The following is a 20695-nucleotide window of genomic DNA, read 5'->3' on the forward strand; positions in this document are numbered from 1 at the left end:
GGTTTTGAAATCTATGTAGGCCGCATCTATTCCTTCCCCTTGATCAAAGGTGGTAGTCTCCCAGATCATGGGATCGACAGGTGTACCTCACAGGGCTTCCCCTTTGGTGAAACCAAGGCTGGCACTCTAATTAAAGAGGAAGCCTACAACAGAAAGAACATTAGACAAGTTAAGAGGTGGACACCACCTGACGAATTCACACAAAGAGTAAAAGGCAACCATTCAACTACAAATCAAGGGAAATCGGCCTCCAGAAAGATATTTTATTTTGCTTGCATTGTTACGATGACACAAGGCACAGATGACATCTACAGGCAACGCATCTGCAAATGTTTTCGTAAGTGTATTCCCCTGTTGAATAATGGGTTTGGCAGTGTTTCTTTCAGTGACCCGCTGGGACCTCAACTTGCAGTTTGCCCAGGAAGTAGGAAAGACATGCTTGACATGAGTCTCCTCAGCAAAGGCACATCTTCAGTTCTGGTTTAGTATTTAGCAATGGTCTGAAAGTAAATGAGAAAGTGAAAGATCACAGAGCGATCCACAGGTGATCAAATTAACTGCTCAGTAAACATTCTATACTTTGTCATGTAAGAACGGAGGTCTACAAGCATGGGACTTCCTGGGGTCCAGTGATTAAAACAAAGAAGAAAGGAGGGGCAATTTCTGTGATGGGCCTTCTACCTGGAGTACCTTTCCAAGATATTGAAAGAAAAGTCCAGAGAAAAGTTTGGATTGCGACTAACTCTGTTAAGTAGACTGAACTATTCTAGTTGAAGTCATCACTCTCATCTTCTCCAGCACCATGAGGTAGCCTTACCCTATCTCTTTGGCAGGGTCGAGTTGAAGTCCCTAATATTTGGGGTGCAAGCATAGAAAAGTAACCATATCACATTGAATCAATGCGTATTAGGTTTTGGAAGTAAAATTTCATGGGGATCCTATGTTAGAAACTAGCTGGCACAACTTGGGCTCAGGCATTGGTTCACACACCCCATAATCAATCCGAAGAGTTTTGGTGGTGAAAGGAAAATGAACTTTTATGGAGCACTAGTCAGTACCATTTCACTACTTGGTGGGGTTGGGAAGAGCATATAGGGATTGGAAAATAGAACTAGCAAGGGCAACCGATCCCCCAGACCGCTCCCTATCTCTGGCACCATCTAGGGTATTGCACTCTCTTCTGGGTGGTACTTTTTAGGACGGCTCGTGAGGAATGGAGCTCATTGCAGCAAGGACAAAAAAATCCCAAGTATGAAATAATTCCAGCCCCAATTGAAGAGCTACTGCTTCAGTGAGTCTGTCTGTGTTGATAAACATTTTCATTGCAGACTTATTTTGTCACTCACCATGTTAACTGATCTATTTGAGTGGTAAATGTCCCCTTCGCTGGGGGTGCCTTATATTTATAAACAAGCAGGGTTGTTGGTTACACTGCAATCGTTATGTAATACTCACACTTTCAATCCAGCTGTTGTAGTTGGAAACTCTGCTGAATACGGTGGGTTTCTTCAAAGCGTTACACCCGGCAGAGGACACAAAGCTGGTTACACCATGGACGTACCACCTTCCATCAGAGCCTTTGCAATTAAGGGGTCCACCAGAGTCACCCTGAAATTGTGGGGAAGAGAGTTGGTGGAAGGAGTCACCATTACCCGATGCGAGACGCATGAGACTTGAATTTTAAGGTGGGATTTAACCCGGGACTTCTTTTCACATCACAACAAGACAGAATACACATGGATACAAACCAAGGTAGATATACCCTGATTTGAGAAAGGCACGATCAAGTGCTGAAACAAGTGTAATCACACAGGGCCAACAATAAATAATCTTTGACATTATAAAACCAGAACATCGGATTAATTTATTCAATAATAATTTTGCAACTCATGTTTACAGAATTGCTCATGTGGCACAGTAAGTGGTGGGGCTGAAACATTGTTTCCTTCTATTTGCCAACAGAGTAGAGGAACTCTAGGTCTCCATTGTGTCAAGCACCAATGAGACACCTTTTCAACTAAACCAGATTTGGTCGCGGGGACTTATAATTGATATCACCTAAATGTTCCTCACTGAGATCGTTTTTACTGAACGTATATGGGTTTCATCATTCCACACAGCATGAAGCACATACAATGACTCTTGGGAATATAAAGAGACCACTTTCGTCACACAGTCTCCCATGACAGCACGCAAGAACACAGAGTTAATTCAGCACTTTCACTCTGCCATAGACAAAACAGGACTACACCTAGGTGTTCAATGATGCACAAGCCAGCCTCCATCAATGGTACTATCACACATGAGCTCCCCAGAGAAAACATATGTTCTTTTAAAGAGTAACACATGTTTTTTGCGCAGCATCCCGGCAATGCCGGTAGAGCAATGACAAGGTAGTTGACGTGGGAAGAGAGGAATTCCAGAGGGAGGTGACAGCCATTGTAAACAAACGCCCTCATGTGCATGTTGTTGAATGTGGGGGTGTTGGGAGCAGGATTTGTGAGTGTATGTGTAGGTTGGGAGATACTGTGTGTGTTTCAGTTTGAGGAATTCAGAGCTAGATCCATGGAATTGTCGTGTGTGACCAAACAAGCGAATGTAGTCAAGAGTCTGGATTCTGTAGTTATAGATGTGTGGTGTCAGGTGATGGTGATAGGCCAAGGGAGGTGGTCTGGTGAGTGGGGATGGGTAAGGACCAGAATTAAAATTGGAAGCATGAGTTGTCTTTTAATGATGGTTGTGTGTGCACCTCACTTAAAAGAGTAGCCTTTTCAGGAGATGGCTGAACGGAATGTAGTCTGGAGTTACCTGGGTACGCTGGAGTTGCTCATTAGCCCAGGGCTAACAAGTGAACCATGGGAGGTGGGGGGAGATACGAAAGCTGCTGGTGGCTGTTGGCCTCTAGGATGTGTTGTAAGGCCTTTTTCAGGCCGCCAAAGTTTTGTGATTTTTCTAGCCTTATGACACATTTTAGGCATTTTCCAGAGCCGCCAAAATTGACATCATTTTCTGGCCTCTTTAGTGCATGGAGTATGGTAGACACATGTTGAGGGCCTGTAAGAAGCGAGTGTGCCGCAAACTGAGAGAAAAGAAGGTAGGCAGAGCCAGTGAGACTGAGAAGGATATTGTGCAATGCCTTCCAACCCCATCAGGAGGCATGTTCTGCCCTCTTTGGTTTGGAACTTACATTGCAGCCAGCTTTGACATCACCACCAGCGCACACCATGTTAGTCTTGACAGTGCTGCCCCACCAGTCCCTCTGGGTGCAGTGGGCATGGTCGACTGCTGGAAGCAGAGCCTGCTGCAGAATCGCCGGGAGAGGTCCACCCGCTGCATTGAAGGAGAAAGAGATCCAGTCATGAAAAAATCTGTTTGGCCGAGGTAGAAGTATTCCTCGAACATGGAACACAAAAAATTGGAGGCCTGCGTTCCTGATGACCAAATGGATGGTGAACCTGTCACTAGTCAGCCTTCATGATGGCGTAACATAGCGACCACATTAAAGTGGGAAGCTAACAGAGTTCCCCCCGGAGATTCCTTTTAGGAATGTGTGTTTTTTGGGGCAGGAGGGCGGGGGGGTGCAATTTACTAATTGACAAACAGTTCATGATTTACACATTGTAAGCTGTTGTTAGAGCCTGGGGCGGGCACCCCCAGGTTTTGCCCATGTGCTAATCTAACACAGGACGTGACTAGAACAACTTGAATACCAGGACCATGGGACGAGGTGCCTCATTATAAGTTTTTGAAATACCCCCTAATTATGAGTTGTGATTGCATCAGACATTTACAGCATTGGATCCATAGAAAGTACTGCATGGGGGAAATGTGGGCGATGCATCCCACTTAGTATCAACCAGAGTTCTGATATATAGCATTTTCTGGAATTCAGAAATGGCAACACTGGCCTGCACCTTTCCCCCTCAATAGTCCAGTTCTGGAAACGCAGATGCTTCCCTGTCGTACCCCAAGACGACTTGCACAGTGTTATTCCATTTGTAGGAAACAATAGCTAAAGAACACAGTGTACAAACCCCCCCCCCCCCGCCGCGCCCTTCACTACAACAGTATCTGTAACGGCTTCCAACACGGGCCAATGGGCCTGACCCTCACCTCAACACCTGCGCCCACAATGCCCTGGATCTCCTGTGAGTTGATAGGAAGTCCTTCCCTCTCCTGCTCCCATCAGTTCAAAACATCATCACCATCATTGGGAGAACATCCAGGTGAAGGTCTCATCATTGAGAAGATACTCACTGTACAGACGCCCCCAGCCACTGATGTAACAGGGATAGTTGTTGGTGAGGAGCTGCCCTGCCGGCGGCAAACACCCGAGCTTCACTTTGTCGTTGAGTACAGCAGACTTGGATAACTTCATCAGCGCAAGATCATTGCTAGAAGAGAAAGTGGACTTGTCTTCAGCTGCTGCTGTGTTCGGAGCAGAATGATGACTAGATAATGACCATCCGCCACCAGACCTCTTCTGCCATCTCGGGTGACCATTTTGTAAAATGATGTGCAATTTGAACCCAACTAATCTCCTCACTTGGAGCCTATGGCTGCCACATTTCAACACTCCAAAATGAAGCCAATATTTCCAAAAGAGAGAAATCAATGTGCTTGAATGTGGCTCACACTTTGCCATGGATAATTCTACTTTATAAAGACCCTCAAAAACAAAAGGCAATATTCCATACTGTATGACATTTGCTTGTAGCACAGTGTGCTAGATCATTAACTGCAGTGAAGCATATGGCCTGGTATCCCATAACCTACAATGCATAAAGACTCCACACAACTTTTCAACTGGCCATCAAACATAGGGTTTGAAGCATGGGGGGTCTTACTCAAGGAAACTGAGTTTCCTCCACAAATGTAAAGACATATTAACGTCTTATGCCACAAGTGCTTCCTGCGGGCACGTCTTTCTGATGCTCTTGCCTCAATGGCACACGCCCATGCTTGTACTGGCAATATCCTGCCAGCATTACTTTAATGGCATCTATGCAGGAATTAACATCATGATTTTGATCAACTTGTAAAGAACATAGAACCATGCAACCGACTAATCCTTGGCATGAAATGAATGTACGCAAATAGGGACAGCAGGCACACCTGCTGCTCAATGGAACATTACCCAACTTTGGAAAAAGTGCTCTCGCTCTCTGTGAAGCAAAACTCAGGCTTCAACGATCTCTACTCGTGCATAAAGAGATGCACAGGCAATCTCCGAGATATCTCACCTGACTGTTCCGATCCTACCAACCGGCCAGATGCACAATTGTCTACTTTTCGTAAAGGAAGCACCTACCAATAGGAGAGGCTGCAACTACTCATAGGAGATGTAGCAATGACTGCCAACAGTGGAAGCATCAATAACCCACACAAGAGGCAACAACTACCTATACGATAAACAGCTACTGTCAATATGAAATTCTGAAATTACCCATATGAGAAGCACAAATACCCAGAGGATAGTCATCAACTATTCCAAAGAGTTGGAAGTTATCTAAAAGAAAGGCAGCAAATACTCAACTACTTACAGGAAATGAAATAACTACTCCAAGGCAAACTGCCCATAAGAGGGCATCAAATATCCTTTGGAGATGTACAACTATCCAATTAGAAACAGCAATAACTCATAGGAGATGTTTCCACAGCCCCATAGACAAGGCAACACATACAAGCAAGACAGGTATCATCTTACAATACGGTAGAAACTACCCATAAGAGTCGAAACAACTACTCATAGGAGCAACAGAAACAACACAAAGCACAGGCAGCAAATACCATATGTGAGTTAGTAATCACACATCTGAAAGACAGCATCTATTCAGAAGATGGACAGACATATCCATACAGAGATAGAAACTATCCCTTGGTGAGGCAAAGGCTATCCAGAGGAGAGGCAAACACTATCCATAGGTGAAGTGGACATTATTCATAAGAGGTGGGTGGATCTGTGAAAAACAATCCAAAGCAGAGACAACAGCAACAACAACAGAAAACAGAGGCAGATACTACCCATGGGAGGACCACTGCCTTATTGGAAAGGCAGCTACTACACATATGCAACTACACATTGACGAGCAGGGCAACTGCTCACAGACGTCGGATCAGTAACCCATAGAAGAGGCAGCAAATACCCATATGAAATGTTGCAACTACCTATAGAGAAGCAGCAACTGCTTATTGGGAATGCACCAACTACCCAGAGGCAAGAAAGCAACTATGCATTTTAGGGTCAGCAAATACCCAAAGGATAGGCAGCCCCTGCCCATAAGAGAGGAGGAAATACCAATACAACAGACAACAACACGAGTAGAGAAAGAAACTAAAAATGTAAAAGGCTGCCATAGGAAAGACATTGATTATCCATCGGAGAGGCAGCAACTACTCATAGGGGAAGTGGTCACTGCCAGAAAAATGAACCAGAAGCTATTCCATGAGATTGTGCCTGCACCCCTAGGAGCAACACAGTGCAGCTCAAAGGGAACTGATCATGCCTAAATGAAGTAGCCCCAAATAAGATGAAGCAGCCTCAGCTCTGGGGTAGGGCTCAACCCCACCATCATCAAATTCACTCACCCACAGGAGAGGCAGCTGGGGTTCCATTGTGGATGGACGACAATGCTGCTGACTGCAATGCGCTGTTCTGGACCCTCCACGATATCACGGTTGTGCTCTCCAACCACCACCTGGTATGTACGTCCGGAACTATCAAAGAGAGGAAATAATCAAATATTGCAGCTTTTGGTAGTTGTGCTGTCTCTTTCCCTGTTCACATGAGGGCTTTACACCGTTTCCTTTTGCCAGGAACTGTGCAATCACAGGGGCATTGCTGTTTCCTGCTCTAATACATGCCCAGTACCTGCAGTCCCTTAGTAGACTACTATTTATGACTAACTAAGTGTGATAATGCAATCATATCTTGCGCTCCAGTTTCTCACCCTCCGGAAATCTGCTTGTATAGACAGAAACAGGGTCTAATTATTCCTGCTAAGAACACTTGCATATGATATGATAGGTTATTTATAACGTGCCTAATACCCATATTTTGCACGGACCCTGGAATCAAACCTGCTTTGCTCTGTGTCGTCTTGCTTCCAAGGCAAGCACGTTGCCCCTGAGCTATCCTCGCGAACAGGCGCTTACAGGAAAGGTTCACTTATTTTGCAGCATAGGGGGAACTTAAAGTGTCAGCCAGGGCCAAGAGCACAGTTTGGAATTTGTTGCAAGGAATTTGCCAACTGCTCATGAACTGTCTCCAACTGTGGGCATTACCGCCAACTGGAACAGTGTGTCTCGGGTGACATTGATTCATTCGGTAACCCTGCTCAACATTGCTCATAGCCAACTGCACGCTGGCCTAGAGAAGCTGTATGGTGGAATGGGTAGGACTGGGCGATATGGACAAAAAGTCATATCGCAATATTTTTGGGCTATATCTCGATATTGTTTATGTGGGTTAAATGCTCAGTTCTAAGCTGCCAACTAAATGTGAGATGTCACAAAAGTACAAATACAGGGTTGCTCAGCTGTGTAAATATCACATTGAAAATAAAAAAGGGGTAGCATATGTAAAGCATATATATATGTATACATCTCGATGTAAACGATATTGCCAAAGCCTATAGCGATATCGAAAATATATCGATATATATCACCATTATCGACATATCACCCAGCCCTAGGAATGGGGTATCACAGTTAGGAGGCATGTATGCAGCCTGACATTGTCGCTTTCTCCATCTCATTCCCACACACTTAAATCCCCCTAGTGCTGGGGTGGTTGTGTGTTACATATGTTAATTAATCTATACATATTTGCACAATGACCGTACGAGACACAGTGTCCAGCTGTCAGGATCCAGTTGGGTGCAACGAGGGTCCCTCCGCAGGTGTGATGGTACGCACCCCCACTCAGGTACTGCAGGGAAATCTGTCGGGAAGGAAAGAGAAAAAGCACACGTGGGACACTTGCCATGCATTGGAGTAAAACTGGGCAACAGACTACACTCCCATACCACCAGAAAGTGCAATTCCAGCAGGGCTTTGTGCTCTGTTTGAAGATTTTGGTGTTACAGGAAGGACACACTTTGGGCCGTTAGACAGCTGTGCACTGGGATAAACTTTAGAGAAGCTACTTATTCATCTGTGATCTTGCACCAAACCACTGTGTGATGTATAACAACTTGTCTAGCTTAGCTGGTGGGATCCCAGGTGGTGTGGCTTTAGTCTCATTACCAGAGCTTTAGTTTCATTGGTCGAGGACTTGTAGGGAAGATGTCGATGGTTATGTCTAATACAGGTGTCTGCAACTTTGGGCTCTCGAGATGCTTTGGCCTGGAGCTCCCCTTAGGTTTAGCCAGTTTAGTCAATGGTGAGGGATCATGGTGGTTGAAGTCTAAAACATCTGGAGAGCAGCAGTTTGCAGACTCCTAACTTGTTCATATGTGGATGAGTTTGGGCTCAATCAGGGGCCAGATTACAGAAACGTTGCAAGTGCAAATGTGCACGGCATTAGCACTAGGACAAAGTTTGCCCTATTTCTACAAGCACTGGAACAGATTAGAAAACCATTGCACCATGACGAGTGCAGTTTGGCATGTTCTAGGCACCAGGGCAAAAATCTCCCTAGAGCAAAAAAGATACATTTTTGCATCAGGGCAAAGCTTGCCCCCGTGCTAATACTATTCCATATTAGCACTATGGCACATTTTGCCCTGGTACAAAAATGCAGGGAAATTGTATCTTTGTTTGCATTAGTGCAATTTTTGCCCTGGTGCCTATAACATGCCAAATTGTACTTGTCATGGTGCAGTGGTTTTCTAATATGTCAGAGTGGTTTTAGAAATAGGTCACACTTTTCCCTAGTGCTAATACCTTACAACTTTGAACTTGCACCAGTGCAAAGTTTCTGTAATCTGGCTCCTGTCTTCAATGTTTGTTCCCAATTTAAATTTAGGAACATTGGCACATATCTGCAGCTCTTAAATCCCACTAGGCATTGTTGGCACCCTGGGCGTGGAAAGATCATCCTAGGGTCTGGCGGGATATTGAAGCAGAATGGCTGCAAAGGAAAGGCGGCAATGGTTCATACTAGCGTCAGTCAGGAGGTTATTGAGACGGTATCCGTGATGTTACCGAATAGAAAACAGATAATGACTTTTTTTACCAAAACCGAAATAAGGAAAAATAAAATGTTTTTTATTAAAATGTATATGGGGGTTGGGGTAAAGGGGTACAAAGGTAGGGTGGGGGGGTTTAGAAGCACAGGAAAACGAGGGGTATGGGGAGACCCCCCAAATTAAAAACAAAAAACAAAAATCTATATTTTTCTGTAAAAAAGGTTTGGTTAAAAAGTATTATCTGAAAATTCATTCGGTAACATCACATATATCTGATTGGGATAATGATGTTCCTTGGGAGATGAAGGTGAAAGGGGTACAAAAATAGATTAGGGGGGGCATGTGCCTGACAATAGAATTGGCCACAGCACTGGGAGACCTCTGCAGCTAGGTATGCAATAGCTCCCACCTAATGTTTGGGCTTTGTTGGACACGCTGCCCATCACCTACAGAGTTCATTCCTCTGCGCTTATACCCTCCCCGCGTTCTGTCCTCGCCAGATACCTCTAGACCATTAGACCTCCTTACACCTCACCCCCATTATTGTAAATGTGCTTCTTCACTTGACCATAAAAATCTATAGATTTTATGTTAGGGTTATGCCCCCTAGATGCATATGTTTGTGACAGTTATTGCCGGTGACAGTTATTACAGTTATAGCCGCACAGCGAGTAGAGTGATTGCTTTGACATCTGTGCAGAGCCTGCAGACGGAGGTTCGAATCCCGGCAGGGCCAAACTCAGCCTTTCATCCTTCCGAGGTCGATAAAGGAGCACCACACACTGTGGGTAATAATAAGCAGCGCTCAGATGCCTGAAGGTTCGTAGCGCTATATAAATGCAAAATTAATATAATTAACATTGCATGAAAGGGACAGGGTGTTGTAACCTGCATTCTACATACATGCTCATCTGCAGGCTCTCTACAAAGATTAAGTGTACTTATTACTTATATTTTTAAAAACAAACAATTAGAAAATTAACGTAAATTTGCCAACGTGTCGGGGGTTGCTGTTGCGACTCTTGTTTAGAGGAGAATTGCCTAGCATTTCAGTGTTGAATTATCAATGTGTGCGGGACAAGGCTGATATGCAAAAAGATATTGCGCCTCCCTGAAAAGGTACAGCGAGCTAAAACATGGATGTAGATTCTCCTGAGTGGGAACCATCCAAGAGAAGGGGTTATTTGGCTCTGTTCGTTCTCAGTAGAGGGATGCCCACAAATTTGGCAAATTTGGGCCACTTGGGGCTTCACCTTAAATAAAAGGTTAATAGGGACATGGACCTGACTATGCTTAGAGAAGCACAAGTTCACCTCACTGATGACACCCATCGCGGCAGACACAAGTGTCTGGGTTTGACGATGGTACTCTTGTTTAGAGGAGAGTTGCCTAGCATTTTGGTGCTATACTTATTTCAAAATATTTTACATTGAATGAACTTATCTTGAATATTTTATATTGAAAATGTTATAGTGTATCCTTTTTTGGGTGGGTCTTCCACAAACCCCTGTTTCCCACCCCTAAAAACCCACCCACCGTTTCCCAAAAATGTTTCACCTTTTACTGCACCCCTAAATGCATTCACTATAAAAGTTTTCAATATAAAATATTCGATATATGTTCATTCAATATAAAATATTTCGATATAAACACTGTATACCATACTATCCTTGTGGGTGGGAGCAGATTGCTATTGCACCTCTGTGAACGGTCCAGTGGGCTAAAATGTGGGTGTAGAGGCTCCTGAGTGCAAACCATCCCAGAGAGCAGGTGATTTGGCTGTGTTCATTCTCAGTAGAGGGGCTCCCACAGGTTTGGGAAATTAAAAAATGAATTGTCTTCTAATTAGTTGCCTTGTGGCTATTGAGCACTTTTATTGGGGGGGGGAGGGCACATTTTCCTATGTGTGTATGTATGTGCATGTTTGTATATTTCTTGAATAGCACCCAACACCACATTTAGCTTCAGGCTGCTTCCAAGTGCTGCAGCAGAAGCAAAGGAAAGGGAGTGGAATGGGGAAATGGGGTAGATCTCTTGGTGCCAGATTGCCAACCCTCATCCTCCCTCCCCCCCTCCCTTCTTTCTCTTCTTCCCTCACTGTGTCCCTTCCTCTATGATTTGTAAAATGCTCCATTGCTTACCAAAGCTAGGTCTGCACTCAATAAATACCCTATTAATGATAATAAAAGGAAGGGACATGGAAGAGTTTAGGTTGGAAGAGAAATCAGGGCTAGAAAGTGAAGAAAACAGGTTCTGATAGTGAGTTTAGAGCTTCGATGGTGGTCACACTTGGAAGGGGACTTCACAGACTTGCACTTCACGGCCTCCTCCCACAGCAGTGCGGGCAGATGGGACCTCCTGGTCCCTAGCTCTTGCCCTTAATGGTGACATGTGATGTTCACTAAGGATATTGTTAAGTGATCAGTCTCTAGTGTGGTGTCATTGAGCTTTATCATGATGTCCCGGAGCCCTTTTATGATGTTGTCATGTTCCTTTGTGACATCATTGCTGTAATGTCATGGAGGCATACGGCGATGCTGTGTCGTGCTACATGTGACTTTATATTCATAAGAAAGCACTCACTCTGGCTAATGAACAGAGATGTAAAGTCACATTGCCAAATTAAACAAAATTAAACTGGTGTAGCATGATTGAGTCTTTCTTACCTGCCATGGCCAGCTGTATGGCCTGGCATCCTCGCCGTTCACCACCCTGGCATTTGGGCTGTATGTGGGCACCCCGCACCCGTAGGCTGTGGACAAAGAGCAAGGTTGAGAGCACATAGCTCATGTTAGGTAGATGAAGAACCTGGCAGACATCAAGTGTCCCGCCCAAAGCCATGGAGCAATGCATCCTAAGCCTTCCCTGCCAATGATCAACCGCATGCTTCGAACTTCATAGACAACAGAAATAACGCTAAAGCAGGTCATAAAAAACAAAATGGCAGTCATAAAAAACAAACTGGCACATGCCTCGGGACACTACCTAAACTTAGGCATGGTGACATTCTAGGTTTCTACAGGACTGGGAATTACAAACAGGGACTCCATGCATAAATGTGGCAGTGCCACCCATCTTCCACAAATCCTCAGGTGTTGAGATCTTACTTAGGTCCGGGATGTCCTGGTTTGAAAGCTATTGAGACATGGCAAGATACTCCTCCCTCAATTATACACTCAGCACAGGAGAGAGGATGCAAAGGGTGGACGGTGGCAAACGCCCATTATGTTGATCCAAAACCATTAAAGGGATCTGGGGCATTTATTTCGAAAATCATTCACTATTGCACAGCGAATGCCCCAGGTGGCGTCATGCACTCTCTGTGTCAGCGAGGATGAAATATTGTATTTTGTGCTGGCGCATGAACACGAACCAAGAGCATAAAATATGCAAAGCAAAAAAGTATGTTATGGATGGCGTGGATAGGAATTCACTAGCACAAAAAGAAATGTCTAAATTCTGTATCCTCCAGCTTGACATCACTTTAATGGAACATGGTTGACATATTTCCCTGGCATGACTTTTCTACAGGGTATAACGCATTTTCTCTGATGTCCCATATCTCCAGTGAGGTGGAGAGAGAACGAAGGTGAGGAAGGCATACATGCCAACATGTCGCATTCCATTTGGGAGATGTTCGTACAGGGCTGTTTCTTTGATTCTAGGAATCCTGGATATCTATGATGGGTAAATCCACAACTACAAGTCCCAGAATGCAAAGTTAAAAGAAATACTGAACTAGCATTCTTCAAATGGACAGGGGCAGGTTTAGGAAGGGTGGAAGGACCCCATTTGGTTCCATCTCTGTCCTGCCTATTGTTCCCCAATATCTCCCTTAGCCACCTCCTTTACTGTTGGGGCACAAGGGATGTGTGTAGTAAGTAGAAAAGAGGTGTTGAGGGGACACTACTTTCACCGAAATCAGTATAGACTGTGTATTTGGGAACTTAACCCCATATATATTAAGGATGATAGACTAACCTTGATAAATAGATCCTGTTATTTGTTTTGTGGAGAAATACTAATTGCAACACTGATATTAGCACATCTACCAAGACTCTTTTACGAGTTATAACTTTGAGATGAAGAGGCATCCCGCATTGGCATAACAAATCTCTTAGTGACATCTACTGAAGTGGGACGGACCAGTCCCTGAGATTGATCAGAACGTAATCCAATCAGGCCTTGATAACGACCAAGCTGGTCGAAACACGTGTCGGCTGTTCTCATGATGAATAAGGAATAAACAGGATTACAATCTTCACATCTTACGCTATTGTTTATTTGAAAACCATTTTAGACATCTTAACTATCTATGGACTCACTTTGATTATTAAAATCCTTTTGAACCAAGCGAGAATATAGTCTCATGACATTTACTGTGAGGAGGCAACCTCCAACATCAAATTGTAGATGGACGTGTATCAACAACGGGGATCATTTCACCTCTGGGATCTGAGTGGCATCATAGACAACTTGCGATTCACTCAGACGGCCTTGGAGGAATATAGTCCCGTCGGTCATAGTTATCGACCCACAATTCTATATAAGCTATAAAAAAACAAAGCATGAAAGCAACTTTTATGAAATACACTGACAGACTTGAGTGAGAACCATACCTCTTATTGCAGTAGTGATTACTCTGGCCAATGGGCTTCCCGCTCCCTTCCTCTGTGAACACTCAAGTGTTCGCACTCTGCCCTGCACCAACAGTGGCAGTGTTTATTGAGATTAGCCCAAAAGTGTTTGAGTAGTTAACTAACGGTTTCCAGTCATTGCAAAATGCTCAATTACCGGCTCTGTAGAACAACGTAACGATTTAGTTTGATTTGTGTACTGGTTGGCCAGTAGAAACAATACTATACCACTATTTGGATGATATGGTAGAATTGAATATCCTGGTGATGAATCATAGTTCATTTCTTTCAGATACAGATAATCCTGCTTGACGTGTTTAGCAGGCGAAGTTGAGATATAGCAACCTATAATGCAGTAGAATGCAATACAATGATGCTGCGGATCGGAATCTATACAATTCATAACTATCTTGCCTAGACATGTTTCGTGCCTAGAACTTCCTTTCGGACAAGTGGACTGGCCAGAAAGATATCTTAAAACAAATGATCAATGATACAAAACAATTCATTAGGTAATTACATCGCTACTGATCTCAACAAGACAATACCTTGTTCATAGCTATACACATTTACTTGTAAATTGGTGCCCCCTTAAATGACTGAGGCAGATGAGGTTACTTATGAATATATGCCCTTTGCGGTGAACTGAGCATTCACTCATGACAGTAACTTTATGTTTGGAGGCTTTCGAGCAAGAGCTTTTGCTGTAAAATTGTCGTTATTGTGTGCCACCCGAGAATTAACATTTAGCGGTTAGAATGATGGTGGTTCCATAATGTCAGGGGATTAGTGAAAGCGCATTTGAGCAAGAGGCATTCTTGTTAGGTTGTGGTTTGAAATGTTGATAACCCACATGCTCGATGACCAAATTCCATTCTGAGAGTCCTCTAACCTCACCTGCATCAATTATGTAAGCCAAGGGGATACTACCCATCTCTTATAGTGAACAGAAAAAGCGGTGGGAAATAAACTCCTGAAACATCTTCCCCCCAGCTTCAATAAGGGGAAAAAACCCCTATTGTACTGTGCTAAGTTTCCAAACAAGAAGATGAGAACGTTAGTCATGAGAGCAAGGCTCAACCTCCTCCCCACGAGAGAGATCATAACTATTAGAGGGGTAGGAACCGAAAATCATTGCCGGCTATGTAAAATCGACACTATCGAGACGATAAAGCACCTTGTGATCGAGTGTCCCTACACAATTGAAATTATAAAAGCATACCTCCCTTCTTTGGCTGAAAATATGTGGATCTACCAAGAAGAGGAAATCTGGAACAGACTTATTTCAGGAGAAAAGACAAGATGGACTTTGGCTCTGGCCAAAATCATCGATTCGATTTTTGACCAGATAAATACCCTTAAGACTGAGGGGGCCCCGATATAGAACATCGACTCTCAGGAATAATGCCCACTAGGTTTCAGGATAAGGTCGCCGTTTTCGTGCGACAGGCCGGGCCAGCCTTTCGAGGGAGGTATTTTTATGATTTTTTATGATCTAATGTGTGTATCGAAATACAAAGAGATTGGAATAAGAAGTTTTTGACAAAACTCAGTTTTCACTGAGTAAAGCCCAAATAAAAAAAAAAAATATATATATATATAGTGATGAAACAGTAAGTGGAGTTGTATCATACAAACCTAGTACATTATTTCACCTCAAAAAAGGCACCCTTCCTAGGTTTACTAACGGCACCTAACTTTAAAGGTAAGAGCACAGAGGAGGAAGCCAGGGGTTCAGCCTTCCGCATACAGATCTAAACAAAGGCCTGGAGAAATGCACCCATCAGTGAAAATTGGTGAAATTAGCCGAATTCATTGTCTAGCAAGTGTCAATGTTTCATCTTTCTTCAGCGAGGACTCTGGGGCTGCTAACTCTGCTTTTAATAGGTAGGCGTCCATGACTCCCCAAAAGAAAAAGAGTTCCTTGTAAGGTCCTGTGAGGCCGTGTATGGCATATTGGTGGGTTAAGGTGTAGGATATAGCAGCGATGAAGTTTCTACCTTGGCGACAGACAGAATTTTTTATTTCATTTGGGGGGTTCTTGTTACAATGTTTAAAAGACATTTGCGATGTCGCATTGTACTTCTTTTGAACTACTTGTCACCTTGTAAATTCTTGCTTGTATCTCGAGATTTCAATACAAATATTTAGCACAAACAAATGCACCAACACAATAGCGCACGTGCAAATGCATAGGTATAGGATTGCTTATATATGTAAAAAGTAGGATGGCTTTAATATATATGGTCTGGGAATAATCTGTCCAGGAGTCATTGGATGTTTGCGGAGTCGAGTGCCCACTCCATCTCAGGCGTTGAAGCGAGGCTGCCTATGGCGGACATGTAAGAATGTGTTTCGCTTCTACTTACATCTCCTTCAAGGTATTGCCTCACTCCGCTTTTTGAAAAGAACTCAGACACAGATATGTTATAATGGCAATGAAAGAAAAGCAAAGAATCAAGCGAGTGGATTTTGTGTAACTATGAGATGGAGGCCAAAGACAGAAGTAGACTGTGGATATTTTTAGAGAAGCAGTCCCACGGAAATATACCAGAAATGACACCAGCACTGAATCTCAAAGTGAGGAACCGAGGCACATTGTGCACTAGTCTGTTGAGTCCATGGAACCTTTCGGAAGAAAGAAAGGTATCTTAAAAAAGGGAAAGCTCTTTAGTTTAACTTTTAGTTTAACTCTTTCCTATATTACCATTGTTTTGGTCAATTGCGTGTGCAGAACCTCGCCTTAAAAAGACCTGAAGGACATTTGAAAGAGCCTCGCTCCCCGCTGGCTATTTTCCATGTACCCTTGGGGTTACAAGGGGTCAGCCCTAGAATTTTAATATCACTGACCGTAGACGATAACCCATTTATAGTGGGCCAACATGCACCCGCCAGAGTAAAAAGATTTCCCCACCTTCCTGACCCCCTCCATACGTTTACCTTCTCCCCGGCTTCCTCTCCCTCTTGCTTCACTCTTGATTTCCTTCTCAGTAGACTAAGTTTTAGTTTCACCAAGCGATACACAAAACGCCAAGGACAAGACTAGGTGCTTTGAAGCTAGTAGAGTCGTGATTCGCCGCAGTACAAAACGGATCTATGTGATTACTTCGAAAATACAATGTCGAAGCCCAAAATACAGATTTTTTGTTTTACCCTATTCCACTGCATATATATGCGGGGGACGGCCCCACTCAGCCCACTATACCTCTCCAACTTTTTTTATTTACTTAACCCATATATATATATATATATATATATATATATATATATATATATATATATATATATATATATATATATATATGGTGAAATGGGGCTCTGAAGATTTGGTACTTCGGTCTTCGCAGTGATGGGCTGCGGTATTTTGGTGTGATACAATACAAGAGCATAGTAAAATAACCCAACTCAATGGTACTCATTTTAGGAATCTGAACCCGGCGGCAAAGATTGGAACCTGTGGCTTGTTATCTAGCCCTTTTTAAGTACAGAATATTTACAGATTCAACAAGTGTCCATGAGAGAGCAGCCCTGAAGCGCTCATCATTGTTACCACTGTGGATTTTTTGCTGCCCGATTATATTGCCCATTTGTATATAGTAACATAGAAAGGTGGGGTGTCGTTAAACATCTGGACTAAAAGGGGAGACTCAAGTATGCTTTTTGAGCCATGAGCCGAAGAGCGCTCCTCTATCCTTTGAGGCCACCCCAACTCTTTAAGGAATGCGCATGAGTTTGTTGCGACCAAGAATTGTCTTTTTTTTTTATTGCCAGGGGTCTACTTTGTGAATCTATGTGCGGGGCCTGTAAGAAGCATTGCGCCGAGTGAGGACTGGGTTGCTCGCGGTTTTATCTTAATATGGGGAGAATAACTCCTTCCATAGACTAAATGTGGGGTGCTGTGTAGTCACCCAAATACAGTGTCTGCCAGTGGGGCACATCCAACACAGTATATTGCGCGTACTGCGTACAACACGTTTTTCAATGACTGCCAATGGGCGGCGAGTCCCCGCTCTACCTGTGTTCTGCCAAACCTGTTCATTTGGCATACTGTATTGCTACTATTATTCTGGGACTTTGGCAAACTGGGGTTACATATTTGGCCCTCATAGGGCTCATGAGCAGATGAGAAGGTCCTCCCGCATCCATAGCACGACTGAAACTAGTACTATTAATTGCTTTCAAGAAAGATGGCCTCCCACCATTGGTAGATCTTCATTTCCGTTCAATTTATGCACCACTGACTACACATGCATGCCTGCGATCACTATCGCGCACCCCTCTGCCTTATTTCCCTGTGCTCTTTCACATCTCTTCGTCCGTCTGGTCTCTTGGCTCCCCCATCCCATTGTCCTTCGTGGTCATCATCTTCCTGGCTTCCTTTTCACTCCACAGGCCACGGTCTGGGTTACCCCAGATGGGTTCACACTACGCCTATACGCAGGCAAAGGCTCAATCGTTTTAAGACCAGTACAGTGGCGATGTGCACAGTATAGAAGACTCTTCCTACTACATTAGGGTAGGTCATTACTAAGCCAGGTCTGTATGGTAAAGCTCTGTATGTGGCATGCTTGTCCTGGCATTTCAGTGCCACGGATGCAGATTTGGAATGCTATGAATGTATCATTCTACAGAGATATCCAATTGCAATGCAGTAGACTTGACACATGCCTAGTGGTCCCCTCTACTGCAGTGATGGAATGATCCTGAGGCCTTATGCTGTGGCATGACTTCATTAGGGATGGGCATTTCATGCACTCGAAATCCGTCTTCCTAGGGTGGTAGCATTAATGCAATGCGCTATCACGCAGAACTGTAAGGTGATGCTCCGATTTCGGTGTGCTCTGCCAAATGGACCTCAGTTTGGGACTGCCGTTGATCTTGTACAGCTATTATTATGGTATTTATTGAGCGCAGACCTAGCTTTGAGAAGCAACAGAGCACTTTACAGAGGTATACAACAGTACAGATGCAGAACGGAGCACTTCACAAGTGTATACAACAGTACAGATACATAACACAGCTTTTTACAGGGGTAGCATCAGAACAGATATACAACGGGGGTAGGATACAGAGGGACACAGAGGAGGGGTACAGCTGTACAGGGTGGCGGGGCGGGCAGGTGGCGTCTAGCAAGTCAGGGGGTGACGCGATGGCCTAGGAGTTGAGGAGGAGAGACTCCTTGAAGTGGCTCTTTGGCAGTATGTTGAACAATGCACACCTTATAGACTTGCTGCACTTCTGGCCCACAATATTGTGGCATCCCTCTGATAAACGTGTACATGTGTGATCATACTGCAGAAACTTTGTGCCGGTGCAAGTGCAATTTTGTACAGTATTAGAAGGTCTGCAAACATTGCCGTAGTGGGAAAAACATATGCTTGCCATGCATTTGAGCAAAAAGGCAAAGTTGTCCCTAATGCCAATAACATTCCATACTAACACTAGAGCCAACTTTGTCCGGGTGCAAAAATGCAGTGAAATCATAACTTTTTTGCACTAGTGCAATGTTTGCCCGAGTGCTAATACTGTGCAAACTTGCACCAGTGCAAAGATTCAGTAATGTGGCCTTTGGTACATTAGGACTCAGTTTGTAGTTCAGTCCTACTGCAAGACTTCGAAGTCGAAGATTGCGGTGTTGCTATGATATAATAGATTAATTATAATGCGCTTAATACACATGGGTTTCTAAGTGCAGACCCGGGGAGTGAACCTGTGTTGTTCCGCGTCATCTTGCTTCCAAGACGAACACATTGCCCATGAGTTATCCTTCCTATAAGATGGCTGCACAAGGTGCCCCTTGTTGTGTGCCCCGAATACGTAATTCGACAGCCCAGAATGTCCATGCACCTTCTAATTGCACAGAATTGCGGGGTTTTAAATTAAGATTCGATGAGCAGGAGCTCAAACCAATTCCTGGGTTTCAGGCATCCCCAGTGGGCAAGAGGTAACGCAGAGGAACTATGAGTGAGTACACATCCAAGTAACACACCGGATTCAAACTTTAACTTTTTGCCCATTATGTATGATCCATCTTGTTGAAAAGTTTTTTTAGATGTGTCCTGATTGTTCTTCATTGGCATTCTAAACTACTCAAAGTTAAAGTCAGATATACATGTTTGTAAAGGACTATTTGGCCTGGAGAGCCCAAAGTAGCCCTGGGTATTGGGTGGTTTCTACCTAACTGGGCTCTGCAGGGGTAAAAGGAGGCGCTTAATACAAGCTCTCTGCAATTTAGAACTTTGTTAATAACTCTCGATATTTACATCGCTAAAATTCTGCACTCCTACAGCAGAGCTGCATATTCCGCGCATTGTAATGTGGCTTAAGCCGTATTCCCATTAAAAGCGCTCTATTTGGAAGACAATAGCACTGCTCCGTGCACGAATGTCACGCATTGGACACACACAGGAAACACCCCCTGGTGCCCGAGTGACCCACCAAAGTACGAGCCTGATCCGCTTCCGCCTGGAACACTCACCGCTTGCGACCAGCAGGACCGTGATCAGGAGCTTCATCATCGTGCCTTCAGAAGTGTTCCCAGAGGAGCGTTGCCCAGTCCCTTTAATACTCGCTACAATCAGCGGTCCTGGAATCACTTCAAGGCCCCAGGAACAGGTGTGGGGAACAGGTGTGGGAATACACCACCGGACCAGGGCTGGGAGACCAAGGACACGGGCGCCAGCGTCCTTCCACCTGACCTTTGATGAAGCGCGCCTTGCACAACAGCCCGGGCTTCGATTATTTATGTATCGGTAATGCCTTTTCAGGAACGAGGAAGCGTTCCTCGTCTATGGCGAGGCTGGAGCGGGCCATTGTTTCGCTGCTTGTCGGTATCCGGGAGAAGGGAATCCATCTTCCTCCACAGCACCGCTCCCACATGCACGAGCGACTGTCATTGCACCAGCCTGTGATACCTGAGGGCGCGCA

The 20695-nt window shown here is 44.2% G+C and overlaps 1 protein-coding gene across 1 annotated transcript; it reads right to left on the reverse strand.

The window, feature by feature from the left end:
* Positions 1–248: 248 nt before the first annotated feature.
* LOC138472662 (proproteinase E-like) lies at positions 249–20316 on the reverse strand. Its single transcript, XM_069610953.1, has 8 exons — positions 20247–20316; positions 11798–11883; positions 7845–7942; positions 6589–6717; positions 4258–4394; positions 3188–3330; positions 1456–1608; positions 249–500 (listed from the first exon to the last, which is right to left on the reverse strand). The coding sequence occupies exons 1-8, from the start codon at positions 20284–20286 to the stop codon at positions 483–485; spliced, it is 804 nt and encodes a 267-aa protein (XP_069467054.1). The 5' UTR covers positions 20287–20316; the 3' UTR covers positions 249–482.
* Positions 20317–20695: the final 379 nt, after the last annotated feature.

Source organism: Ambystoma mexicanum, chromosome 8, assembly GCF_040938575.1.
Source record: "Ambystoma mexicanum isolate Mex_15411 chromosome 8, UKY_AmexF1_1, whole genome shotgun sequence".
NCBI classification, from domain to species: Eukaryota; Metazoa; Chordata; class Amphibia; order Caudata; family Ambystomatidae; genus Ambystoma; species Ambystoma mexicanum.

Coding starts and splice junctions, on each gene's coding strand:
- LOC138472662 (XM_069610953.1), bottom strand. CDS start 20,286: ATGATGAAGCTCCTGATCACGGTCCTGCTGGTCGCAAGCG. Junction 6,718..7,844: donor ACAGCTGGACACTGTGTCTC/GTACGGTCATTG, acceptor TCTCTTTGATAG/TTCCGGACGTACATACCAGG. Junction 1,609..3,187: donor ATGTCAAAGCTGGCTGCAAT/GTAAGTTCCAAA, acceptor CCACAATTTCAG/GGTGACTCTGGTGGACCCCT.